We start from the raw sequence: 22299 nt of genomic DNA on the forward strand, positions 1-22299 counted from the left end.
AAAACCACCTCTCAGCACCTCTAAAGCTCACCAGTTAAAATGTAATATGTTTGTTTAACCATCACAAATAACATAGAAGAAAATCAGCTTGTTGTGGTTTTACAGGAGTACATACTGGAAACAATGGGTTCATTAGGAAATCCTCACTCCAAGTGCTGGAGTGCACTCTGGCACAAACTGGACCATCTGTAAAGTTGGAGCGCTGTTAGAAAGTACCGCTCGGTTATTTAGAACGCCACACTCTCGGAGCAGCAGAGCCACCAGTGTCAGTCAGAGGAATTACAGGAAAGGTTGAATGTTTAGTTTAGTTTAGTTTATTTGTTTATTTGAAAAGGGACAATGTACATTAATCAACATTTAAAAAAAAAAAAAAAAGTAAAATGCACCTGAAATAGCCAAGAGGCTAATTTTCATCGGTAGTCCCTTTGCCAGTTGTTAAAGGCATCAGTAAAATACAACATCCAATATATCTAAAAAAATAACCCATTAAATATAAACATTATATACAAGATAAACATTCTGTACGGCACACACATACCGTTGAGTGACAATAACCCACAATTGCATAATGCACTCCTATATAATAGTGAGGCAAACATCAATGTTCACATTTTTGTGTTTCAACAAGCCATTTCTTGGCATTGCGCTTGAATGAATGATATGACGGAGATACTCTGATTGATTGTGGTACTGAATTCCATTGATGTGATGCTCTGAAGGAGAAAACTGCCTGACTGAATGTGGTTTTTCTTAAGGGAATTGTGCAGTCTCCCCTCACTGCACCTCTCGTACGCCTATTACCGGAAGATCTGATATTAACGTATCCAGATAGAGCAGGAGGAGCTGAACCATGCAAGATCTTATATACCAGACAGATGTTTTTGAATAAAATGAGGTTTTCCCAACTAAGCAATTTATATTTATTCAGTATATGACAATGATGAAATCTGAAAGGTTTCTTGTCTAATATTTTAAGTGCTTATATAATGATTCTATTGTTTTCATTATTGTGGTGTTTGCAGTAGACCAACTTGTCAGACAGTATGTGATGTGGGAGGGAACCATAGCGAAGAAGTACATCTTGGCTGCTTCAGTTGAAAACGAGTCCCTGATGAATGTGAAGTTTGATAAATTTAACTTAACTTTGTTCCTGACTTTCTTAATGTGGGTTTTGAAGCTGAGGTTTGAATCTATGTGCAGTCCTAGGTATTTGTATTCTGTAACCACCTGTACCCTCTCTCCAGAGATGAAAACATCTGGCATCACATTTATGTTTGTTTTTTTCTTAGAGAAAAACATACAGACTGTTTTTGACAGGTTAAGTTGCAGACAGGACAGTTTAAGCCAGGCTGTGACTAATAACATAGCATCTGCTAACTTTGTTGCAACTTCCTCTGGTGTTTTACCATGACCAATTATAACTGTGTCATCAGCATACATTAATATATCACAATTATGACACACAGATGATAAATCATTGATGTACATGCTGAACAGAACAGGACTGAGTACTGAACCTTGTGGGACACCAGTTAATAATTGCAAGGGGTTGGAGGTACGATTTTTAATTCTAACAATTTGAGAACAAGATGAGAGGTAGGATTTGATGAGGCTGATGAATTCAATGTCTATCTCCCCGTTGAGACCCCTAGGTGACATAGTGTCCAGTCCAGTCTGCCTTGTATAGGCACATTTGTATATAAAGATTCAATGTCCATGGTCACCAGCAGCTGTTGACTGTGGCTATGTTGTACATTTTTTTTATCATTTTAATAAACTCAGTGGAATCTTTTATGTAGGAGGGCAGAGAAGCTACACAGGGTTGAAGGAAAAAGTCTACAAAGGCTGATATTTTTTCTGTTAGGGAGCCAATCGCAGCTACAATCGGTCTCCCAGGAGGAGTGTCACTGTATGGTTTATGTATCATAGGTAAAGTGTAGAAAACCGGTATCACAGGTGAGTGAACCAGCATAAAGGAGTGTTCATGTTTAGTGATGTCTCCTTTGGCTAGGAGTTCATTGAGACATCCATGGACTCTGGTTTTGAATTCATTAGTTGGGTTTACAGGAAGCTTCCGATAGAAAGTGTCATTAACAAGTTGCCTCATCACTTCCTACTTGTACATAACTCTGTCCAATATCACCAGGGCACCCCCTTTGTCCGCACTTTGAATAACAATGGACTTATCATTTTTTAGAGTGTCCAGTTCAATGCGTTGTAGTTCTGACAGGTTATGTATAACTTTGTATTGTCTCTTTTGTCCCAGTAACTTAGATATATCTCTTTCCACCAATCTGCAGTATATGTCAACTGAAGAGTTTCTGTGTTGTGGTGGAATGAAAGTTGATTTACCTCTAAAATGAGTACGAGGTCTAGTGGGGGAGTTAGAGGTGGTTTCCTGGTCCTTCACAGTCCCTGTGTCGCTGGTGGGGCCCGTCCCGTGGGTGTCAGTAGAGCTGTTAACATAGGGAGAGTGGTCCCCCTGATGGTTCTTGAAGAACTCCTTAAGGGGTAGGTTCCAGAAAAACCTCTGGACATCAACAAATACATCAAAGTCTTTACAGTGGGTAGTGGGACAAAAAGAAAGGCCCTTACTCAGGGCAGAAACACAAGTGTCTGTGATGGGCTTACTTGATAGATTGAGGACATTCACTTCCTCCACCTCTGGCGTGTGTTGTAGGGCTCTCTCTGGGCGTAGAAATATACATTGTGCCTACTTGCTGACAGACACCACTCACATCTGTCCATTAAATATGAAGCACATTTGAAACAGAGGTAAACAGCTAGCCTGGTTCTGTCTAACGTTAACTAAAACCACCTCCCAGCACCTCTAAAGCTCACCAGTTAAAATGTAATATGTTTGTTTCACCATCACAAATAACAGAGAAGAAAATCAGCTTGTTGTGGTTTTACAGGAGTACATACTGGAAACAATGGGTTCGTTAGGAAATCCTCACTCCAAGTGCTGGAGTGCACTCTGGCACAAACTGGACCATCTGTAAAGTTGGAGCGCTGTTAGAAAGTAGCGCTCGGTTATTCAGAACACCACACTCTCGGAGCAGCAGAGCGTACTCTGGGCGCTCTGTCTGGGGAAACGGAGCAGCAGAGCAACAAGTCATTAACTTAATGGTTTGTAACTCATGTAGAAGAACAACGCTCTGTTTCTTCCTCTCATTTTATAGTAGAGCGTCAGATTGTATTTCTGAACACACAGGTAACCAGTGGAGACTTTGTTTTCTTTGCACAGATCAAATAAACCAGAAATCAAATAGGCTCGTGAGTTTTGAAGGAGCTGATTGGCTGATCTTCTTGTCAAAGGACAGGCACCCTTTTCCCCTGCTTCCAGTCTGTATGCTAAGCTAAGCTAACTGGCTTCAGCTTTATATTAACCATATGATATGAGAGTCTCATCATGAAGTTGAATGAGTCTATTTCCTGCAATACTAAACTCAAGGGCCGGCCCTCGACTTTTGGGGGCCCTAAGTGGACTTTGTGGGCCCCTCCTCAGAGTAAGCTGTTGCCACTTCACATGGCACTAAACCAGCTCATGTGAACTGTAGTCTAAGCACTTATTATTACAAATAAGCATGTAAAGACTAAAGTGGGACCTATTAGCAGCAACAGTATCTTTACAGTAAATACAGTGTTTGTCTATTAGCCCCTGAACCCCATGAATGGTTCATCTCAGGCCTTTTGCTCGACCAAGTAAATTTCATTCTGCTCTGCCTTTGGGTTATGTTTTTTTTTTTTAATGTAATTCATTTATGTAATAGTTTGTAAAAGGTTATATTAACAGCAAAACAGTGCAATCTCCCACCTGCCCATTTTAATGTGTTTTTGTCTTTTAGGCTGAACCCTGACCAAGGAAGGGAGGACTGGGGCCTGTCCAAGCTGTGGCCTTGCTCCCTAAGCATCCACTCCTATTGTACAGTTGAGTGGTGTTGTGTTTTCACATTGCACTTTATCTTTAGTTTTGCTTGTCTCTCTGTGTGTGTGTAACCTTTTTTTTCTTTTGCATTGGCCTGAGTGGGTCTTCCCCTAAAATTTCCCCCTGGGCTGGCAGACAGCAACCCTCCCCCTGACTAAGTCCTCAACTTACACAGCCATTTTTGGTATATATTTGGGGTTTTTTCTAAGAGTGTCACATATGTGTTACTAATTTGAAACCTTGTGTCTACTCTCCCTTCAAGGCAAATTGGTAAAAATGACTGAAACGGTCCCAGTGCTCAGCCTCTGGTCACATTGCCATGGAACATGATGAGAAAGATCAGTTGGGGTGATGAGCTGAAACACTGAGCAGCCCGAAATACACTGAGGTCAGACAGGTTAACATCACATTATCGTACAACACCTGAATCAGAGACATACATGACTATGAAATTAAAGAAGAAACTCAAACAATCAAATTGTGTCAGATCATAGTGAGTTCAGTGTTGATCCAATGTGCCAGCAGGGGGTGCTATAGACCTGTTAATGAGGACGTGACGTGAGACTATAAAGAAAAAAGAGTTTTTGATGAAGAGAAGAACCATAAAAACAGCACAAAGTCAAACTTTTTGAGATGGACTTTCAACGGCCGAATAATCCTCAAGATGATGAACTGTTGCAGTGTAGCAGCTGATACATGGTAAAGTACCCATGATGCCTTGAGTCTGTTGAGAGCAGAGAAATGATTTCCATAGAGAGGAGGCTTTGCATGGTCAGCTGATCCTCCAGTGAAGTGAGAAGGTTTATAGTCCTGTGAGTTCAACACTGCAGGACTCAGATGTGTCAGTCAACACAGCAGAAAGCACAAGCACCATGACTCTCATCACCATCCTCATCTGGACGCTGGCCTGCTGCTGTTTCACAGGTTCATTCACTCAGCAACATTTCAAACATGATGTGCTGCCTTTTCTCTCATTGATTTCTGCTGATAAATGAATGATTTGTTTTTGTCTGCAGGATGCAGCGCTCAGGTGACTGTGACTCAGCCTCCAGTGGTGACATTTACTCCAGGATCCACTGTCACGCTCACCTGTAAGACCAGCCGAGCTGTTGCCACAGGTTATGATTCTGATTTAAATGAACATGAAGCTATGTCCTGGTACCAACAGAAATCTGGACAGCCTCCAAAGCTCCTAATATCATTAGCGAGCACACGTGAATCAGGAACACCAGCTCGGTTTAGTGGCAGTGGAAGCAGCTCTGACTTCACTTTGACCATCAGTGGAGTTCAGACTGAAGATGCAGCAGTTTATTACTGTCAGAGTGTACACTTAATAAACAGTGCTGCTGTGTTCACACAGTGATTTATCGCCGTACAAAAACCTCCCTCAGTCAGACTGCAGAGACACTGAGCTGTTACAGCAGGAAGCGACTGCAGCTGCTGAAGAGGAAGAGACTCTGACACAGACCACTGAACACAGAGCTGACAGTAACCTCACCAAGCACAAGCTAAAACACTTTAACACTCCTAAAACAACCAGTAGTGCACCATATTGTCTGGCTGTAGGCTTTAAGACACAGTCCTAGACGTGCAGTTAAATGAGATTGATGCTGGATAGTTCTTGCTGTTTAAAAAACCCCAAGGACAGCGTAATACTGAACTTTTTAAAAAAGTTAAAAGAGATGATGTATGATTATGTATTTCATTCATTATCTGCTGCTTCATACTTATATACTAACAGCCCTAACTGCTGATGCATGGCACCTGCTGTGATCACCTGAGTTTCAAAGCCCCTCCTCCTCCTCCTCCTCCACCCAGCAGCACTGAGCTTCTCTCCCAGCCAGCTGTTTACAGGAGCAGAGTCTCCTCTCATCACTTTGATTGCTTTTATTTTCCCTCAGCTTCTTCTTCCACTTCATCATGGACCTGTTCCAGTTTGAACTGACTGCTCTCACTTTAATATAATGGAGGCAAAGGGACACATTTTGCTGGTGACTGCAGACGTGCTCCTGCCGTCAGTCCTGAACCTCCTGCATCTGGTTTTGGACCTTGCCTCTCCTGACGTATCATTCTGTGTGTGAGAATTTAATGTCAGGAACCATGTTAGAAGATGTCTGACTGGACCAGTGGGCCTAGGCCTATTGGACGTGAAAACAGCGTCACCATGTGGCCGTCCATTTCGTCGATTTAGCGGGACCTGTTTTTTTTGTTCAGGAACACGACTTCACAGACACAAGTGAAGCGTCACAGCATGCGCATGTCTTGTGCAGGGTGTAGACCTGCTCTTCTTTATTGGAGTCATATGACTGTACAAATCAGTGCTGATTCCACCTCTGTCATCACAGTACAATAAAGTGTTGCACAATTTCCGCGTTCTGTGGGGAAGTTATTGTAGTCTACAGCGCCATGAAACATCACATGCTTCCTGCCCTCCTCCGCTTCAGCAAGCAGATTGCATTTTCTTCACATAAAGGCTCCATGGTTCAGGTATAAGTGCGCCAGCTTCATGTTAGCGCATCTGCAGGTTGCGTGGATGAATGACTGCTCGCTCGCTCCAAAATGAGCGATCAGAGAAGAAAAGCGCTGAAAACAATACTTCAGCTGACGTCACAACTTCTGTGGGTATGTAACTGTGTCAGTCTTCACTCCATCTTGAATTGTTTCTGTATTCTTCCACTAAATATTGACAATAATCATCATGTATGATAACATAATAACAAATATGCCAATTCTTGATATTTAATCTACATACTTATTAAGATAACAACAGCAGAGTTACAAGCAGAGTCTCACATGTCCCATATCACATGACACAAAAGTGCGTGGGTGCGCGTGTGTTTTGGAGACCAGAACCAGGTAATCCGTGCGAACAAAGCAGAGCACACACAGTTTCTAAAACTTATTGAACACACATGTCTTATCTGAACTTCATAATGTCACCTGTGTATTTTTTTTTACTTTACATGGCTATGTTTATCTTTGTTTTTATATTTTTTGATTGGCTCGTTTGGCAGTCATGCAACTCAGTTCTGATTATGAAATAATGTTCTGTGGGGACTATTTGACTTCTTCGATATAATTAATAACATTAACAAATAACGGGGCACACACAACTTGAGGGCAAACAGAAACCAACTCACGTATGCCCAAACTTTGATGCTAATTTGTGTGATCATTTCCAGAGCAACAGAATTCCCCCAACCCTGCAGGTTATGCCCACCAGGGGCGTAAACATAGACAGTGCAGGCAGTGTGAATGCACGGGGGCCCGTGGGGTTGCTGGAGGGGCCTTACTAATGATTCAGATTGCCGCCATCGCCGACACATTCTCACACTGACCTCGTCACATATTGACATTTGGTCATGGATTTTCCACGTCCTGATACGGCGTGCAAGGTACCCTGGGTGTTAGTTGTAGACGTTCTGGGACGCCGTGTCAAGCTCTGCCTGTTACATGCATTGTCTTCTTTCAAAATACACTTCCATTTTCGCAGGAAATTTACCGTTTACACAGTCTCTTTCAAAATAAGTGCACCACGTCAGTCCAACACCGCAAATTGATATTTTTGTCCTCCAACAACAAACGTATGTGGTTAGGTTTCAGAAAAAAGAAAAGGTTTTGGCTTTATAATCTTATGGGATGTGTCCCCTGACATCAACGAGCGGCGTTAAACCATAACGGCCACTGGCTGCTTATCATGCTGACGTTAAAGGACAGCTTTTTCGTCAGTGTCTGATGCCGCAAGTCACTGCCCAAGCGTCGGATTTTGACGACTTCGGAGTGAGACCAGGTTGCCGTGGAGCTACACCTGCGTTTAAAAAAGGACTCACATTAAATTAAAAAATGGTGCCATTTGATATGGGCTGTATTCCCTCAAAAATGCAAACCCAACTCCATCATGATTTTCTTTTCTCTCTCTCTATTTTTTTTGCAAAATAGTCAGTAGCAATTTAAAACAAATCGTATGCTTACAAGTATGCAGTGATAATTGTTGGGTAACATGTATGCTAATGTCTAATGTCAAGTCTCTATTTGATCATGTGACAAGACAATACAATCTGGCTGCTTATGAGTTACGACTAAAAACTTACAATTATATTAAACATATTTGATTTTGTCAATGTCAAGACGAGACAGAGACTGACTTAAGACAGCTTGGACTGAGTTTTATGACCACCTTACACCAAATGGTCAAGATCACAGGCGCGCGCACCAAAACTTTCATGATGTTACTCATTGGAAATGTATCTGTGACAGTGAAAATTAAAACTTCAATTATTCTGTCATAATAGATTCTTTTATTTCCCAGGTGGTGGGGTTGGTGGTGGGCCTGAGTGGAGTCTACCTGCTGATATACTACAGACAGAGCAGCGTATTTTTCTCTCACAGCTACATCACCCTGCCAGTTATCCTCACTCTCGCCAGCGCTGCGTTCCTGCTGGTCAGCGGGTGCCTTGGCACCTGGCTGAGCCTCAGGGATTCCACCTTTCGGCAAGGACTGGTAAGGTTGTGTGTGTGACCGTGGGAATCTGTGTGCATCAGTGTTTGGACTCTACATAATGATGTGTTTTCTTCCCCAGTTTGTTTATCTGCTGATGTTGGTCTTTTGTCTGGAGAGTACAGCTTCAGCGTTGGCTTATTTTCACTCTACACAGGTATAAAAGTTACCCAAAAATTAACATGCACTGGACAGTTGTGCCGTCATGACACTACTGATTGTTCTGGGGGAAAACTGCATGTTTGTTTTTTGTGTCTACTGTGTTTTTGTTTAGCTGGATTCAGAGATAGCACCCCTCAGTGGAGTGTTTCAGAACTACACAGGCAACGTCCAGGACCCCAACTCTCTAGCTGTGGATGCAACACAAGAGGAGGTAAGTGTTCAATCATAACTCGTGTGAAGTGAGTCATGTAGGCATCCAAAGACCCCAAACATGTTGGTATCTGGTATGTAAAAATGATGTAGCATTTCAAAATGGTGGTGGTGACGTCACGTGAATGCAATGGCCGAGGCGAAGGTGTGATCTCTAGTGGCTAATATTATCAATAGCACCTTTACGAGGAATATTTAGGCTTACAGATGGGTATGTCTGAGAGGCTGTCTTGTTTGGCAGGTGTCTGCGACACTCATCTCCACAAAATGATCCACTCAAAAACTGAGCTATCACACTCACCCACATGAACTGAAGATCTATTTTGGATGTGATAGAATATTTTGTTTTCATTCCCGTTAGCTGCAGTGTTGCGGTGTTCATGGCTACAGAGACTGGCTGGAAACCTCCTGGTTTAACCGCACTGGAGGCCTCTGGGTTCCTCACAGCTGCTGCAACTATACTTACCCCTCCTGCAATGGCACTGTGGACCAGCCATGGCAGCTTAATGAGCAGGTAGACGTGCACCAGATGAATACGACACTCACAAACACAGAAAATCTCCAAAATGCCTGATTGGACCCCTCTGTTTTTGTCTCTAATTTTTTCACTGTCTCTTTCTTACAGGGCTGCCAGGTGAAGCTGGAGACGAGCTTACAGTTTGTGCTGAGTTTTATCATCTGGATGTCGCCAGTGGTTTTTCTGGTGGAGGTGCGAAAGACTTCATAACATTTTCTGACGGTTTTTCAGGAATGAAACACTGATTAAAAAAAAAAACGCTTGGTACTTATGGTCGGGGGTTCCTCAAAGAGTAAATTTGGTAGTGAGCGACAGGGCTGCAGCTGCAAAACAGGCTTCAGTGTAACCATTCGGGGCAAGTTCACGACATCAACTTACATCCACTAAAAGTGCTTGTATTTGTCACTGACATGTTCAGGTTATTTTAAGTGTCTGACAACATTATGGGAAGGATCCCTACCTAGATAGGCGGTTCAGTTAAAGAGTAAGATCCTGTTTGTTTAACCAGAAACAGCCATGAAATCACCATCACCAAACCCACCAGACTCCATTGAAATAAACAGTAATTTTATCATCGTAAAATACGCTTCATTCAAAGTCAGGAGAAACTAAAAAAACCTCCCGAAAACCATCTTGGTTCATCTTTCCACTGTTCCAACAGTCACCAACTCAGGTTTGGTTGAAATAAACTCTTAATTCACCCACTTAGATGTGAAAATATGCTGACTCTGTACATGATAAAATTAGGGTTTATTAAATGTAGTCTGGTGAGTTGGCAATTTAGAGCTGTTTCTGGTTAAACTTCATTCAAAAGGATTTTTTTTGTCTCTTTGGGGTTCTTGCGTAAGATGCCAGACACTTACAATGATAATCTGAGTCTGTCAGTGTCAAAAGCAAACATTTAAAGTAGATGTAAATTGAGGGTAGACAAATGCCCCATGCAGTTACACTGCAGCGTGTTTCCATATTGCTGACTGCAGCACTCTTGCTCATACTTAAACAATTCCAAAACTGCCCCGTCACTTAGACACACAATCACAGGAAAATAGGGTCCAGATTAAAAAAACTGTTACCCTTTACCCAAGTTACCCTTTAAGGCTGCATTCAATAATTCAAAATTCATTATTCTCATAAAGAGTATTTCTGGTCTTTACCTGGTAAATACTGGAGACACAAAGCGTTTAAGGACTGCTGGTGGTCGGAATAATTAGATTACATTGTTCTTTTCATTACAAAACAATATCGTGCACACATTTTAATTGATTGCACGCTGCAGTACTTTGTAGTGTTAAGTTTTAGAAGTTAATTTTTCAGCATTGTTTAATTTGTCTGTTAATCAGAGTACTTTTCTCCTTTCTGTTCTCTTGTCATGCAGGTTGTTTTGTTTGTGACGGTGGGACAGCTGATGATGGACCAGCCTTTAATGCATTATCAAATATTGGGCAAAAACTAAAAAAAAAAAAAAAAAACTGTGACAGATGGGACAGTGCCGTACTTTGCACTGATACTTTAATGCTACATAGTATGTACTTCTACGATATGAATGTGCATCAGTTATTGGGATTGTTGTTAGAATAATTATTCCTGAGCTGCAGACTTCTCATCTCTCTACTACTACCTATAAATACAGGTTTACTCTAGTACACTACAAAACATGTGACATAAAGGTGATGGAAAATATTTTGTGATGCAGTTGTTGGTATTTCTGACATTCTGTTGCTTTTAAAGGTACTGTTGCACCTTTTAGTATAGAGTCATGATGTTGTATGTTCCTGCAGAGTGGAAATAAAAGGGACAAGATTCTTAGCAATGTGCTGCATCTTTCTCTTTAGTGAATACACACACACAATTTCCAAAGGGACAGTGAACTTAAACTAAACCTCATTTCCTTGCACTGTGCCTCTGGTTATACTTGCATTGCATACTTGATTATCTGAGTACTTGCCCCTTGTATGTACCACATTTAATGCCCCACTCTGCATATCCTGCACTCACTACATTGTCCCTAATGTTAGACCACATCTGCGAATATTACAACATACCACATATGTGTATGGTTGCATATCACACCTGTACCTCAACACACTGATCAACTAAAATCCTCATCCAGTATACATAGTTATTATGTTTGGAGTCAATTTAACAATGTTAAGTATCTGTCAAGTCCTGTGCAGCTCCCGACTTGAAAAGAAGGAGTCATCGACTCAGAGATGTAACTGGATTTCACTCAAATGATGAAGCAACTTTTCCCTTTTCTTCCTTTTTTTAGTTTGAAGGTGCAGTAATTCAGTTTAGCAGTCTACTTTGGATCGTTTCAGTTCAGCCATAAGTTCATTCAGGTGAAAAACCTTCAACAAAGCAAAGAAACACCACAGAAAAAGAAAAATGTTAAATACTATACATGATGTATGTTACTGCATATACACATGTGACATTAGATAAATGGAAACAAGTGTCACACCATTATAAATATTTGGACCCATTAAAGTGACAAATTTTAACTTAAATTATATTAAATGCAAATAAAGTGACCTTTAGCTGCTTCATATCAATTGCGGTATAATTTGTCCTGCATTTTAACATTTAATGTATTGTAACATTTACAACTGTAAATACCTAAACATTTTAGATCATACTTGTTTATAATATTTATTTACCATATTTATTTGAATTAATATCGAATTAAATTAGGGATATTTTTAAATTATGCAATGCTTTAACTCTACAATATTTTTCAATGCGCAAAGTTTTTTAAATATGAAATATTTTTAAGAAATGTTTTACCCATTCATGAATTACAATGAAGACTAAAACACAGTACAATTAGCATTTTAATCATCCATAGCTTCTTAAAGGCCCAGTGCGTAGGATTTAGGACCATCTAATGGCAGAAATGGTATGCAATATTTTCATTATTTTATAATCACCTGAAACTAAGGATCATTATGTTTTCGTTATATAATAAATTATGGAGCGGGTCCTCTTCCATGGAATTCATGCTATTCTACAGCAGCCCAAAATTAGCAAATTAAACACTGGCTCTAGATAGGGTCAATTGCATTTTTGCATTCACTATAGTTTTCCTACACTCTGGGCATGTGTGTGAAGTCAGTTCTGTGACCTCACAGCTAGATGCCACTAAGTCCTACACTGGATCTCTAAAAGATGTAGCTGTCGCCATCTTCATTAACAAAAAACCTTGTGTAATGAATTCAGTTTGTGATTCTCCACTTAATTATAGGGCCTACGCATGTAGCCTACGTCGTTGTGAGCATTTATACATGTGCGGTGGTCTGTCTTTGTCACTCTGCAGTTATACCTCTAAAACACTAGCAGGTGACAGGGTGTTTGTTAAGTGATGTAAGATTTAGTTGATTCAAAACACACCCAAAACACACATTAAACACACATTAAATGTGGCTTAATTACAACAATTTCAAACACAAGTAAACAAATCAGCTTCACTATAACTCCCAGCATTCACAGACAAAGCACTTGTCTTTATCTGGACACTTTTTCCCCCACTAATAAAACATGCTAATGTTTTTAGCACAAGCCTATGGCATTTTACATTGTATAAACTAGCCTAGCGGCCAGCGATCTATTCCTCTACTCATATGAAGCCAGGGACAACAGCAACATTTAACAAAGGTAACGTTACATAATTTGGCTCTGTTACAACTCACAAGGTTCACCAACAAAACAAACTGTCATACTAAACATGTTTTCCAAACAAATATAACACGCTAACTTTATTAGCACAAGCCTGAACAGTGTAAACTCTATGACCAATGTGTTATTTGTGTTGCAGCAACATTTTTTCACTTTAAGCTTACACCACTAAGCCCAAAGGCATTTTGCTGCAGAAAATGTAAAGCATATCTGATGTGTCTGTTACTGCATGGTTTATGCTAATTGATATCCAGTTTTGTTTGTCTACATTAGATCACAATGTAATTGCATCAACACTAATAGCATCATTATTTTGGTTTAACTGGTGTGAACTCTAGTGTTGTGTCAGCAGCACACCATTTAGCTCAAAAGCTGCGTGTTGACCACGCTGTCTCTTCTGCAGAGGCGTGGCTGGACGCGAGTGGGCGTGGTGGTTTTGGTCACGTAGCTCCTTCCTCGGTTTCTTCGCTACGTGAGGCTGACTTGGAGGGAAGTGAACGTCGCTAAGAAAGGACAAAAATAGGAGAAGGGAGCAGAAACAACAACTACCCCCAAAAGCTGGTAATGCTTAAAATGTTGAGAAATGTTTCCCGAAGCTTCTCGGCTGCATGCGATGATATTTCGGTGTAATGACTGCCATGCTGATCTCGCGGCCTTTGGAGCCGTTGGTTAGCTAGCGGTGGCTAACGTTAGCCGCCGGGGCCTGTTAGCAGGCCGCTGGGGTTTAGGCGCGGGGACAGAAATGCATTCAACCGACGCTCCCCAAAATAGGGGCTCGGTGCTTTATGTTAGCTAACCGACGAGAGACTGCCACGTAGTACGTCCTGTTTAGCTACGAAATGGTAGTGAGTTCACTCTAAGCGGTGAAGTGTAGATTAATTATGTAATGTGCTGTTTTTGTGGTCAACATCGTTGGGGCAGTGTTTACTCTTCTCATCAGGGGAGGGAGCGAGCATGCAACTGGCTAACATGCTAATGCTAACAGTGCTAATGGGGCCTCTGCACGTTTTCGAGTTGGAGATAAACGCGTGAATTGCTGAGCTCTTGCTTGTAATTAAAAAAAAAACACTATGCACTACTAAAACGTATGTAGTGGTTGCAGAAGACAATGTATAACTCCTCCTGTAGTATTGTCATGGTAGACATCATTAATGGCTTAATCTGTGAAGCTAACCTGAAGGCAATGTCGCCCATTTGCTGCACTGCCAAGTGCTGTAGAAATATCAGCTGCTGTCTCAGTATGAGCTACCAACGTTGCAAGTATTAGAGAGAAGGTGCTCATCCATGGAAAGTAGGTCAAGTTGTGACACACTAGCAGATGTTTCCACCATACTTTGCAGTTTAAATACTATGAAGTCTGACCCACACAAATACCACAGCTCCAAACTGACACGCCTCTTTCCACTGGATATTAAACAGAATACTATCACACAAGACTAGTTTTCCATTAGATGTTCTGATACTCATTACTCAAAAATGTAGGAGTATCAAGTGAGTAACTAGTGTTAATTAAACTGGGTTTATTGTCTCGAGTCACTAACAACAGCTGCAAAGAGACTTGAATCATTTATTATTTTAATTTTCATAAAATTGGCCACGGTTGTGCAGATCCAGCAATGTCTGTGTTTTTTTCTCCTGACAAGTTTAATGAGGAGGTTACCATCCCTTATGATCACACTAGCTACATCAGCAACATTTGATATGACCTTTAAATTAAAAAACTCTGAACAGCCAAAAAAGCAGAGTGTCTGCGGGTCCTTAAAATGCCTTAAATTCAATACAATAAGGCCTTAAATGTCATTAAATAGTCATAAATTTAAACTTGTGAGGTCTTAACTACTACAAATGTTCTATCTAATTCTATTCATCCATGTTTTTATGCTTTTCTTGAAAACAAGTGAAGCCTTTGTATGTAAAAGTCCACAATTCTGATGTTACAAATCTTTAAAGAACTATAATACGTGTATTTTACTTCATACTTGCACTTACCTGTTGGCAAAATGTAGATTGCCTCAAGTCACTCTAATAACCTTATTCCTACAGAACATATACCTCTGTGCACAGCTACACATATGCTACTTGCCTGCAATGGTTACCTGTGATGCTTAAATATGTAAAACATTATTGGTCCTAAAATCTGTCCCAAATTTGGTCAAAAGGTGTCTTGAACAGGTCTAAAAAGCATTGTATTTAACTGGCTGATACCTGTAGACACCCTGAAAAGGCCACTTTCGCATTGCTGGAGGTGTGAGAGGAAATAGCTGGCCATCTCCTGTGCATGTCCTGTTTTTAATGATCACATCAGACTGCCCACCTTGTTTAGCTGAACTGGCAACTATGATGCACAAAAGTCATTACTGTGTAGATCATAAAAGCTGGCATTAGCTGCCCAGTTACATGATCCACAGTGTTTACAAAAAAATCAGTAGCAGCTGCCAACAGATATGACTCATAATTGCAGCAAGATTGTAAATGACAAGTTCTCAAGCTCTGTACGCCCATCAGCATGCAAGGAATTATATAAGCATGCAATAATACACACACTGATCTTTATTAAAAGACACCAGTAGTAATCTGCACCAAACTTTTCCCGGTAAAACACAATTTAAAGGTACCGCTCAAATACAATAGCCTTTTAAAGCCATATAATAATTATCTGGCTGTCTGCCCAGCTTCATCGTTGAATTTTTGTTGATTTCCCCCCTGAAGAGTTGAGAGCCACGTGGAGCTTTTACACACATTCCTGGTGATGTTTTTGCTTCTTTGAAATTACAGTTGATTGTTACCCGTGTGGTTGTAAAATGTGTGTCCTCCTAATGTTATGTTCTTCAGCCAGCATGTTTGCTCACTGCCACGTTGACCAAGTTGTTTGATTTTTGCCTTCAGCCTCAGGAGCAGTGAAGTGTCTTCATGGCAGTTCGTCGAGGACACATTAAGTACTTGAAAGTGAGTATGAGATCTCGGCTCCCATTTCAAACAGCACTGTGGTATGTCACATTATCAACTGAATGTTAGTGGTACGATCAGATATTATCAGGGTTGCGGGTCTTAATATAGATTTAAATGCCAAAGAAATTTGGCTGCAGGAAATGTATAGGCTCTGAAGCTTTACTTCTTACTGAAATTTGGACACAACCTTGTTTTGAATGTGTGTAAATCATGTCAAGACTGTACACAGTGATCTGTTTTTACTTAACTGGAGCTAATGATTGCATATTTGAAATGAGATGGCATTAAGAGATATCAAAAACACTTGTGCATGCCAGCTCCCACTAGCTATGCCCATGTTTACTGGTTTAATACAGGCCTCTCATTCATCCTCTCAGGCAGTGTATCTTACCCACCAGAATACACAATCACAGCCCTTCTCTTGCATGAATGGACCTCTGTCAGGTTGACCGCTACTAGACCGGTTCCCTTTTCAGGCCTGATCCCGTTTCAGCCACCAGCGAATGTGACCACCAGGTCACGCTCTGCTAAACAGATAGTGGAAGCAACTTTTAAAAAAAAGTTTTTTGAAGTCAGTCCATTCTTGTTGTGGGCACTTCACATTGTTGACCAAACTAATCTCAGACCCTTTCAAATGGTTATCAGACTAACAGACTGTCATGTGACTGAGGTCATCTGGGTGGGAAAGAGTTACTCAGCTACTTTGCAAACTTAAAACCTGTGTGTGTGTGTGTGTGTGTGTGTGTGTGTGTGTCCGTCCTCTACATGACCTTCCATTGTCTAAATTTCAAATTGGCTTAGTTTTAACTACGAAATTGAGACCAGTTTGCAACTTAAATCCAGTCACATACTTGTGTCATGTAATCAGTTGCCTTCATGTGGCATTCAAAGATTTTAACCCCTGGTTTTCCACTTCACTGAAAACGAGAGCAGCATTCAATCAAAGAAAATGTTGGTCGGCTTAAATACTACCTACTCCTCAACCAGTTGCTTGGTCCATAGAGGGGGAAAAAAAACATTATCTCTAGGTTAACCATATCGGCCACAGTGCAAAGCATTTTTTTTTCTCCCTGTCATAGGGCTCGACATGAGCACTGGCCTAGGGCATGTTAACTCTGTGTTCAGGCAAGTAGCATGCCTCGAGTGACAAATGAATGTGATGTCCACAGTTCTGTTACCCGAAAATAAACTGCACACTGTAACACTTCTCCACCTGAGCTGCGTGTGCGAGTCCGTCCCACCACTAAGTGTTTTACAGGACTGATGAGATAAACTTGACATACTGGACACTATAGACGTTAACTCCTGGGTTGACAATGTCATTTTCAGCATAATGTCACTCATGTTTTAATATCTCTGTAAAGTTGCATGCAAGAAAGAGACTAACTGTTTTTAGCCCAGAAGCTAGCATTAGGCATCCCGCCACTTCAACAAGGGCTCCGGTGTGATCATATTCCTTTCAGAAGCTTTTTAATCCAGCCTTGAACAGCAGTGTCTTTTTTGGAGACTTAGCAAAATAAATTAATTGTGATAAAACCCGCCAAAATCCATAGTGATAAAATCCGTCACTTAATGTCTTCTCTGATTATCTGTTTTTCTGATTAAAAATGCTAGTTAAAAAATGTTTAACTTTAGGTATAACGCTGCGCTTGTCACTGTCGCCAGCCGCCCATTCACAGTGGAGAAGGGTTGACAAATACCCCCAAGACCAAGCGTCACAGAGGATGAAAATTTGGTTGAACAAGAGCGTAACGACCAACCGGCCAGAAATTTACAGTCTTATTGAAAACTGTAATCAAACAACACAGACGCCCTCAACCCTTTTTGACTGGGAATTATGTAACTTAAGTTGTAATTGTGTTGTAATAGAACAAGAACTGCAAGGAGAGGAAAAGGGGGCGAGACTGTAGCTGCATGAGGGCGTGAGAGGTGGCGCTAAACCACCAAATCGCTGTGATATGTTAATTTTCACTGCATTAATAAAGAATCCATGCTGTCACAGCCCTACTGTCCATGAGTTTAACAGCTAATTGATTCAGCCATCGTTCGGCCTACCCTGCGTACTTACCTTGCTTTGTGTTTTCCCGCCCACCTGGCTGACCTGCAGGAGGTGTATGACATGTCGAACGGTTATGAAGACCACATGGGAGGGGATGAGGGGAAGGACGCCAAGACCAACCTGATAGTGAACTACCTGCCTCAGAGCATGACGCAGGATGAGCTGCGGAGCCTCTTCACCAGCATCGGGGAGGTGGAGTCTGCCAAGCTGATTCGAGACAAAGTCGCAGGTATGCTACTCTCTGAAACGATAAGACCTGTGACAGACCAGATGACGCTTAAAGGCCAGATTTTGTTTTAAATGGAAACGGATTTATGTTACAGCCTCGGAAAATATCAGTGGTGGTTCAGCTTTATGACATAAAGAATATTTTGGTCTATCGTACATTTACAAATGACCTTTTATTGGCAGGAAATCTATTAAAGGCCTGTTTCTGGGTCTTCTGTCCTCAGCGATTTTTGTAATGTATTTTTTTATTGAAAAGACATCCGAAATTGATTTCCTGTTTGAGTTAGGTAATAGTTTGCTCAGTTTTTCACCACCATAGACCTGCTTTTATTTATTCAAGCCAGTCCTGTAGACAGTCTCTTTGTTTGTTTGCTTAGACTAGCATGCAATGTTAAGATTTGTTTTTGTTTTTAAATACTTATTTGTTTGCAGATTTTTTTGAACTATACAACGTTTTTTTGTTTTATTTTATTGTTTTCCTTTTTTTTTCTCTAGGCCACAGTTTAGGGTACGGATTTGTTAACTATCTTAACCCTAGTGATGCAGACAGAGCTATCAGTACACTGAATGGACTAAGGCTACAGTCCAAAACTATCAAGGTAACGTGCAATAAGGTGTTCTACAATTCTCAAACCAAAGATGTCATGTCATTTAACTCTCCTGTGGCTCCTGTGCTGTCCGCTAACTAGCTAGTACATGTCAGCCCGAGGAAGTGATACTGCTTTTACAGCTCACTTACTGCCCTATCTGACATGTCCATTGAGTTTGACTTTAATTTTACTTATTTTATTTGACACATCCTGTCAAATTCAATGTATTTCATGTATTTAATTCCTAAAAAAAGGAGCTTTTCAATCCGTTTTATTTCATTTTTTGTTGCTGTAATGTTCTTTTATGCTTTTCATTTTTGTCCAGACTGAAGACTTAATACCTAAAACCACTTAAGATTATTTTATTCAGTTTTCTTTTATAGTCCAAAATTGTTGTTTTTACGAGACAAAAGCTTTCAGATAAATCAGTTGACAATTGTAACTTATAAAACACTCATATGATTGCATTTATTTGGAAAACTCATAGATTTAAGTACTCATTGTACTTTTAATAGTTTTTTTGTTACTTTGTTTTGTACACGTGTATCAGTAGAGTTTTAATCAGGCAGCCGTTGCTTCCTGTTGCTAGGTTTCATATGCACGACCCAGCTCTGATACAATAAAGGATGCCAACCTGTATATCAGCGGCCTGCCAAAGGCCATGACCCAGAAGGATGTTGAAGACATGTTCTCACGTTACGGACGCATCATTAACTCTCGTGTACTTGTTGACCAGGCCACAGGTACGACAGGTGAATGACTTCCTATCTTTTCAAAAATTGTCTTCAGTAACATATAGCGCCTAGTTCTGCTGCATGAATCAGAGTAGGCAGTCACCACCTGCTCTCTCATACCCAGGCGCGTCCCGCGGGGTGGCTTTCATCAGGTTTGACAAGCGGGCCGAGGCAGAGGAGGCTGTCAAAAACCTGAACGGCCAAAAACCACCCGGAGCCTCTGAGCCAATCACAGTGAAGTTTGCCGCCAACCCGAACCAGGTGAAGAACACGCAGCTCATCTCTCAGCTCTACCACAACCAGTCCCGACGCTTCGGAGGGCCCGTACACCACCAGGCACAGCGGTTCAGGTGAGAGAAGTTGTGAATGTTTAGATAGACGGAGTAGGACTTGATCTTGGCGAATTCTTTCCACAAATACTTCTCATCGGCCTCTTTTACCCTGCTTCTTCATGCTGTTGTTTTCATGTTCGTTTCCAGCGAGTAAATGCCTTAACTCATCAAGACCCACGGCAAGTCCCCATGCCTTGTTTGCCACCTGCTGATTAAAGTGAAGAGGGTTTGCTCAAAGTTTGGCAACAGAAACATTTTTTAAGTATCGTGTCGGCACAGGTATGGGGGAAAAAAATCCAATCAATCCCCAACCCGGGAAAAGACACTTGTCCTGGAAACCAGAGTTTAGTTGGGTGGTGTTCAACTGTGTGTTGCACAGTTTACTCCAAGTTTGAGAGCAAGGCAGATAAAACGACTGTTTGTTTTTTAAAGACACATCAAGTTGTATTGATGACTGCTAATAAATAAAACGGTTTCAGTTTTAGTTTTATTGATGAATCCATATGTACTCTAAACCTCTTCATTTCCAGGTTCTCCCCCATGGGCGTTGATCACATGAGCGGCATGGGAAGCGTCAGTGTCCCCGGGAACTCCACCTCCGGCTGGTGCATCTTCATCTACAACCTGGGCCAGGACGCCGACGAGAGCATCCTCTGGCAGATGTTCGGCCCCTTCGGTGCAGTCACCAACGTCAAGGTGATCCGAGACTTCAACACCAACAAGTGCAAGGGCTTCGGCTTCGTCACCATGACGAACTACGAGGAGGCGGCCATGGCCATCGCCAGCCTGAATGGCTACCGGCTCGGAGACAAGATACTGCAAGTGTCCTTCAAGACCAGCAAGGGCCACAAGTAGAGAGAGCTGGACAATCGGGTGTAGAGGAGAGATGGAAACAAGCTCAGCCAGGCTTTTATGGCAGAAGTATGAGTTTTCCAAGTCTGGCACATCTGTTTGGGTTTTAGTGTATTCAGAGTTAAATGACATGTTCACTCTTCTGCACCTTTGTACTTGTCTAAAAGAGTGTCTAGGCAGATTTTTTTTGTTTGTTCTTTTTTTTTTTTCATCTTTATACTCATGCTTGGGGCTTGAGGACACTCAGTAGATTTAATTTTTAGTGAGGGGGTGAAGAGGGAAAAATCCCATGATACCCTGACGATAACTTTTTGAAAATAATCTAAAAATCTAAAATACTGTTCGTATGTGTTGCATGTATAACTGTGGGGACTAGATATAGGAGGCACGCAAATGGTTCTTAGCAGCGCACTGAAAATACGGAGCACAAGGAAAGCCCTGCAAATTGTTCTCCAAGTGTTGACATTTTGGTGGTTGATTTAATCCGAAGAAGGCGAGGAGGAATACTCTGCTCGTAGCCAGTGGTTGTCATTTCGGAAAAGCAGTGCTCTGTTCTGGATCCTCGTCATAAGTAGATAATAGATGCCTTAAATTATCATCCAGCGGACACACAGACCTACAACACCACTCACTGTCTCGAGTCTAATCTAAGAGCAAAGCACTTCTAATCTGTTTTAGGTTACTCTGAATATCAGTCTTTTTGATGTTAATCTATTGACTTTTGCTCGCCCTGCTATCAGGTTAACAATTTTAAATATGACGAGGTCTGGAGCTAAATGTATGTTTTGTTATCCCTGTGTAAAGTGTCTTTTTATTATTATTATTATTATTATTATTATTATTATTATTATAATAAGTTGTATTTCAGGAGAGTCCTGTTGAATATGAACCCCAGTCAATGAGTAGAGAATTAAGATGGACCAAAGGCAGGGAGAGACTTGATTATATTACCACAGAGGGGTTTTCAGAGCAGGTTTAAGGTAAAGTTATACCTTAATTTGCGGGTGGATTTTTCTTTTTTGAAGAGGTACTAAGGTTATATCTGACGCTAACTGAGAGCAACATCACTTTGGCTCAGTACACCGTTCTGTTTTGTTTTTTCTTTTCTTTTGATTTAACTTTTTCTTTGTTTGGAACATTTCATTTTCTTTCTAAAAGGCATTTAGGTTTTCATTTGTTACAATGTAAGTTACAAACTTGTTTTAACGAGTGCTTATCTCAAGTTTGGAGAGACATTAATGGCCTTTGTTAATGATTTCAGTTTAGATTTCTTTTCTTCCTTTCTTTTGTTTTGGTTGTTTCGCTTTGAGCATAAAACCATTAAATTTTATTTCTTTTTGCTGAAAGTTTTGTTTGGTTTGTTTCTTTTTTTCTTTACCCTTTTTTTGTTTAAAGATTTGGTTTGGGGTTTTGTTATGTTGTTTTTCTAGGAGCAAATTTGCAGTGTAGGTAAAAGATCCCTGGTCAGGCAAAAACAGGCTGTTACAAAAAGTGTTCACACTGGAGGCATTTAAACGTCTGAGACAGGAATATACGGACCAATGTTTGTTAGAGAAAAGAATCTGTAC

At 40.9% G+C, this 22299-nt stretch overlaps 2 protein-coding genes and 1 gene segment (V, D, J or C); all 3 read left to right on the forward strand.

Moving 5' to 3' along the window:
• The first annotated feature begins 4695 nt into the window (after positions 1-4695).
• Positions 4696-5313, forward strand: LOC126400407 (Ig kappa chain V-III region VH-like). The segment is given in 2 exon segments: positions 4696-4852; positions 4945-5313. Coding segments are annotated over 2 exon segments (399 nt in total).
• Positions 5314-6338: 1025 nt separating this feature from the next.
• Positions 6339-11121, forward strand: tspan37 (tetraspanin 37). Its single transcript, XM_050061045.1, has 7 exons — positions 6339-6550; positions 8238-8429; positions 8509-8583; positions 8701-8799; positions 9160-9312; positions 9424-9507; positions 10691-11121. The coding sequence occupies exons 1-7, from the start codon at positions 6488-6490 to the stop codon at positions 10766-10768; spliced, it is 744 nt and encodes a 247-aa protein (XP_049917002.1). The 5' UTR covers positions 6339-6487; the 3' UTR covers positions 10769-11121.
• Positions 11122-13404: 2283 nt separating this feature from the next.
• On the forward strand, positions 13405-22077 carry elavl1a (ELAV like RNA binding protein 1a). Of its 4 annotated transcripts, none has more exons than XM_050061041.1 (7): positions 13405-13548; positions 15874-15933; positions 18032-18224; positions 18719-18822; positions 19403-19565; positions 19672-19897; positions 20410-22077. In XM_050061041.1, the coding sequence occupies exons 2-7, from the start codon at positions 15898-15900 to the stop codon at positions 20732-20734; spliced, it is 1047 nt and encodes a 348-aa protein (XP_049916998.1). In that variant the 5' UTR covers positions 13405-13548; positions 15874-15897; the 3' UTR covers positions 20735-22077. The 4 variants fall into 4 exon arrangements, with proteins under 4 accessions (XP_049916998.1, XP_049916999.1, XP_049917000.1 ...); XM_050061042.1 differs by having other exon boundaries at positions 19403-19556; XM_050061043.1 differs by having other exon boundaries at positions 18044-18224.
• Positions 22078-22299: the final 222 nt, after the last annotated feature.

The sequence above is a fragment of the Epinephelus moara genome, chromosome 14 (genome assembly GCF_006386435.1).
Source record: "Epinephelus moara isolate mb chromosome 14, YSFRI_EMoa_1.0, whole genome shotgun sequence".
NCBI lineage: Eukaryota > Metazoa > Chordata > Actinopteri > Perciformes > Serranidae > Epinephelus > Epinephelus moara.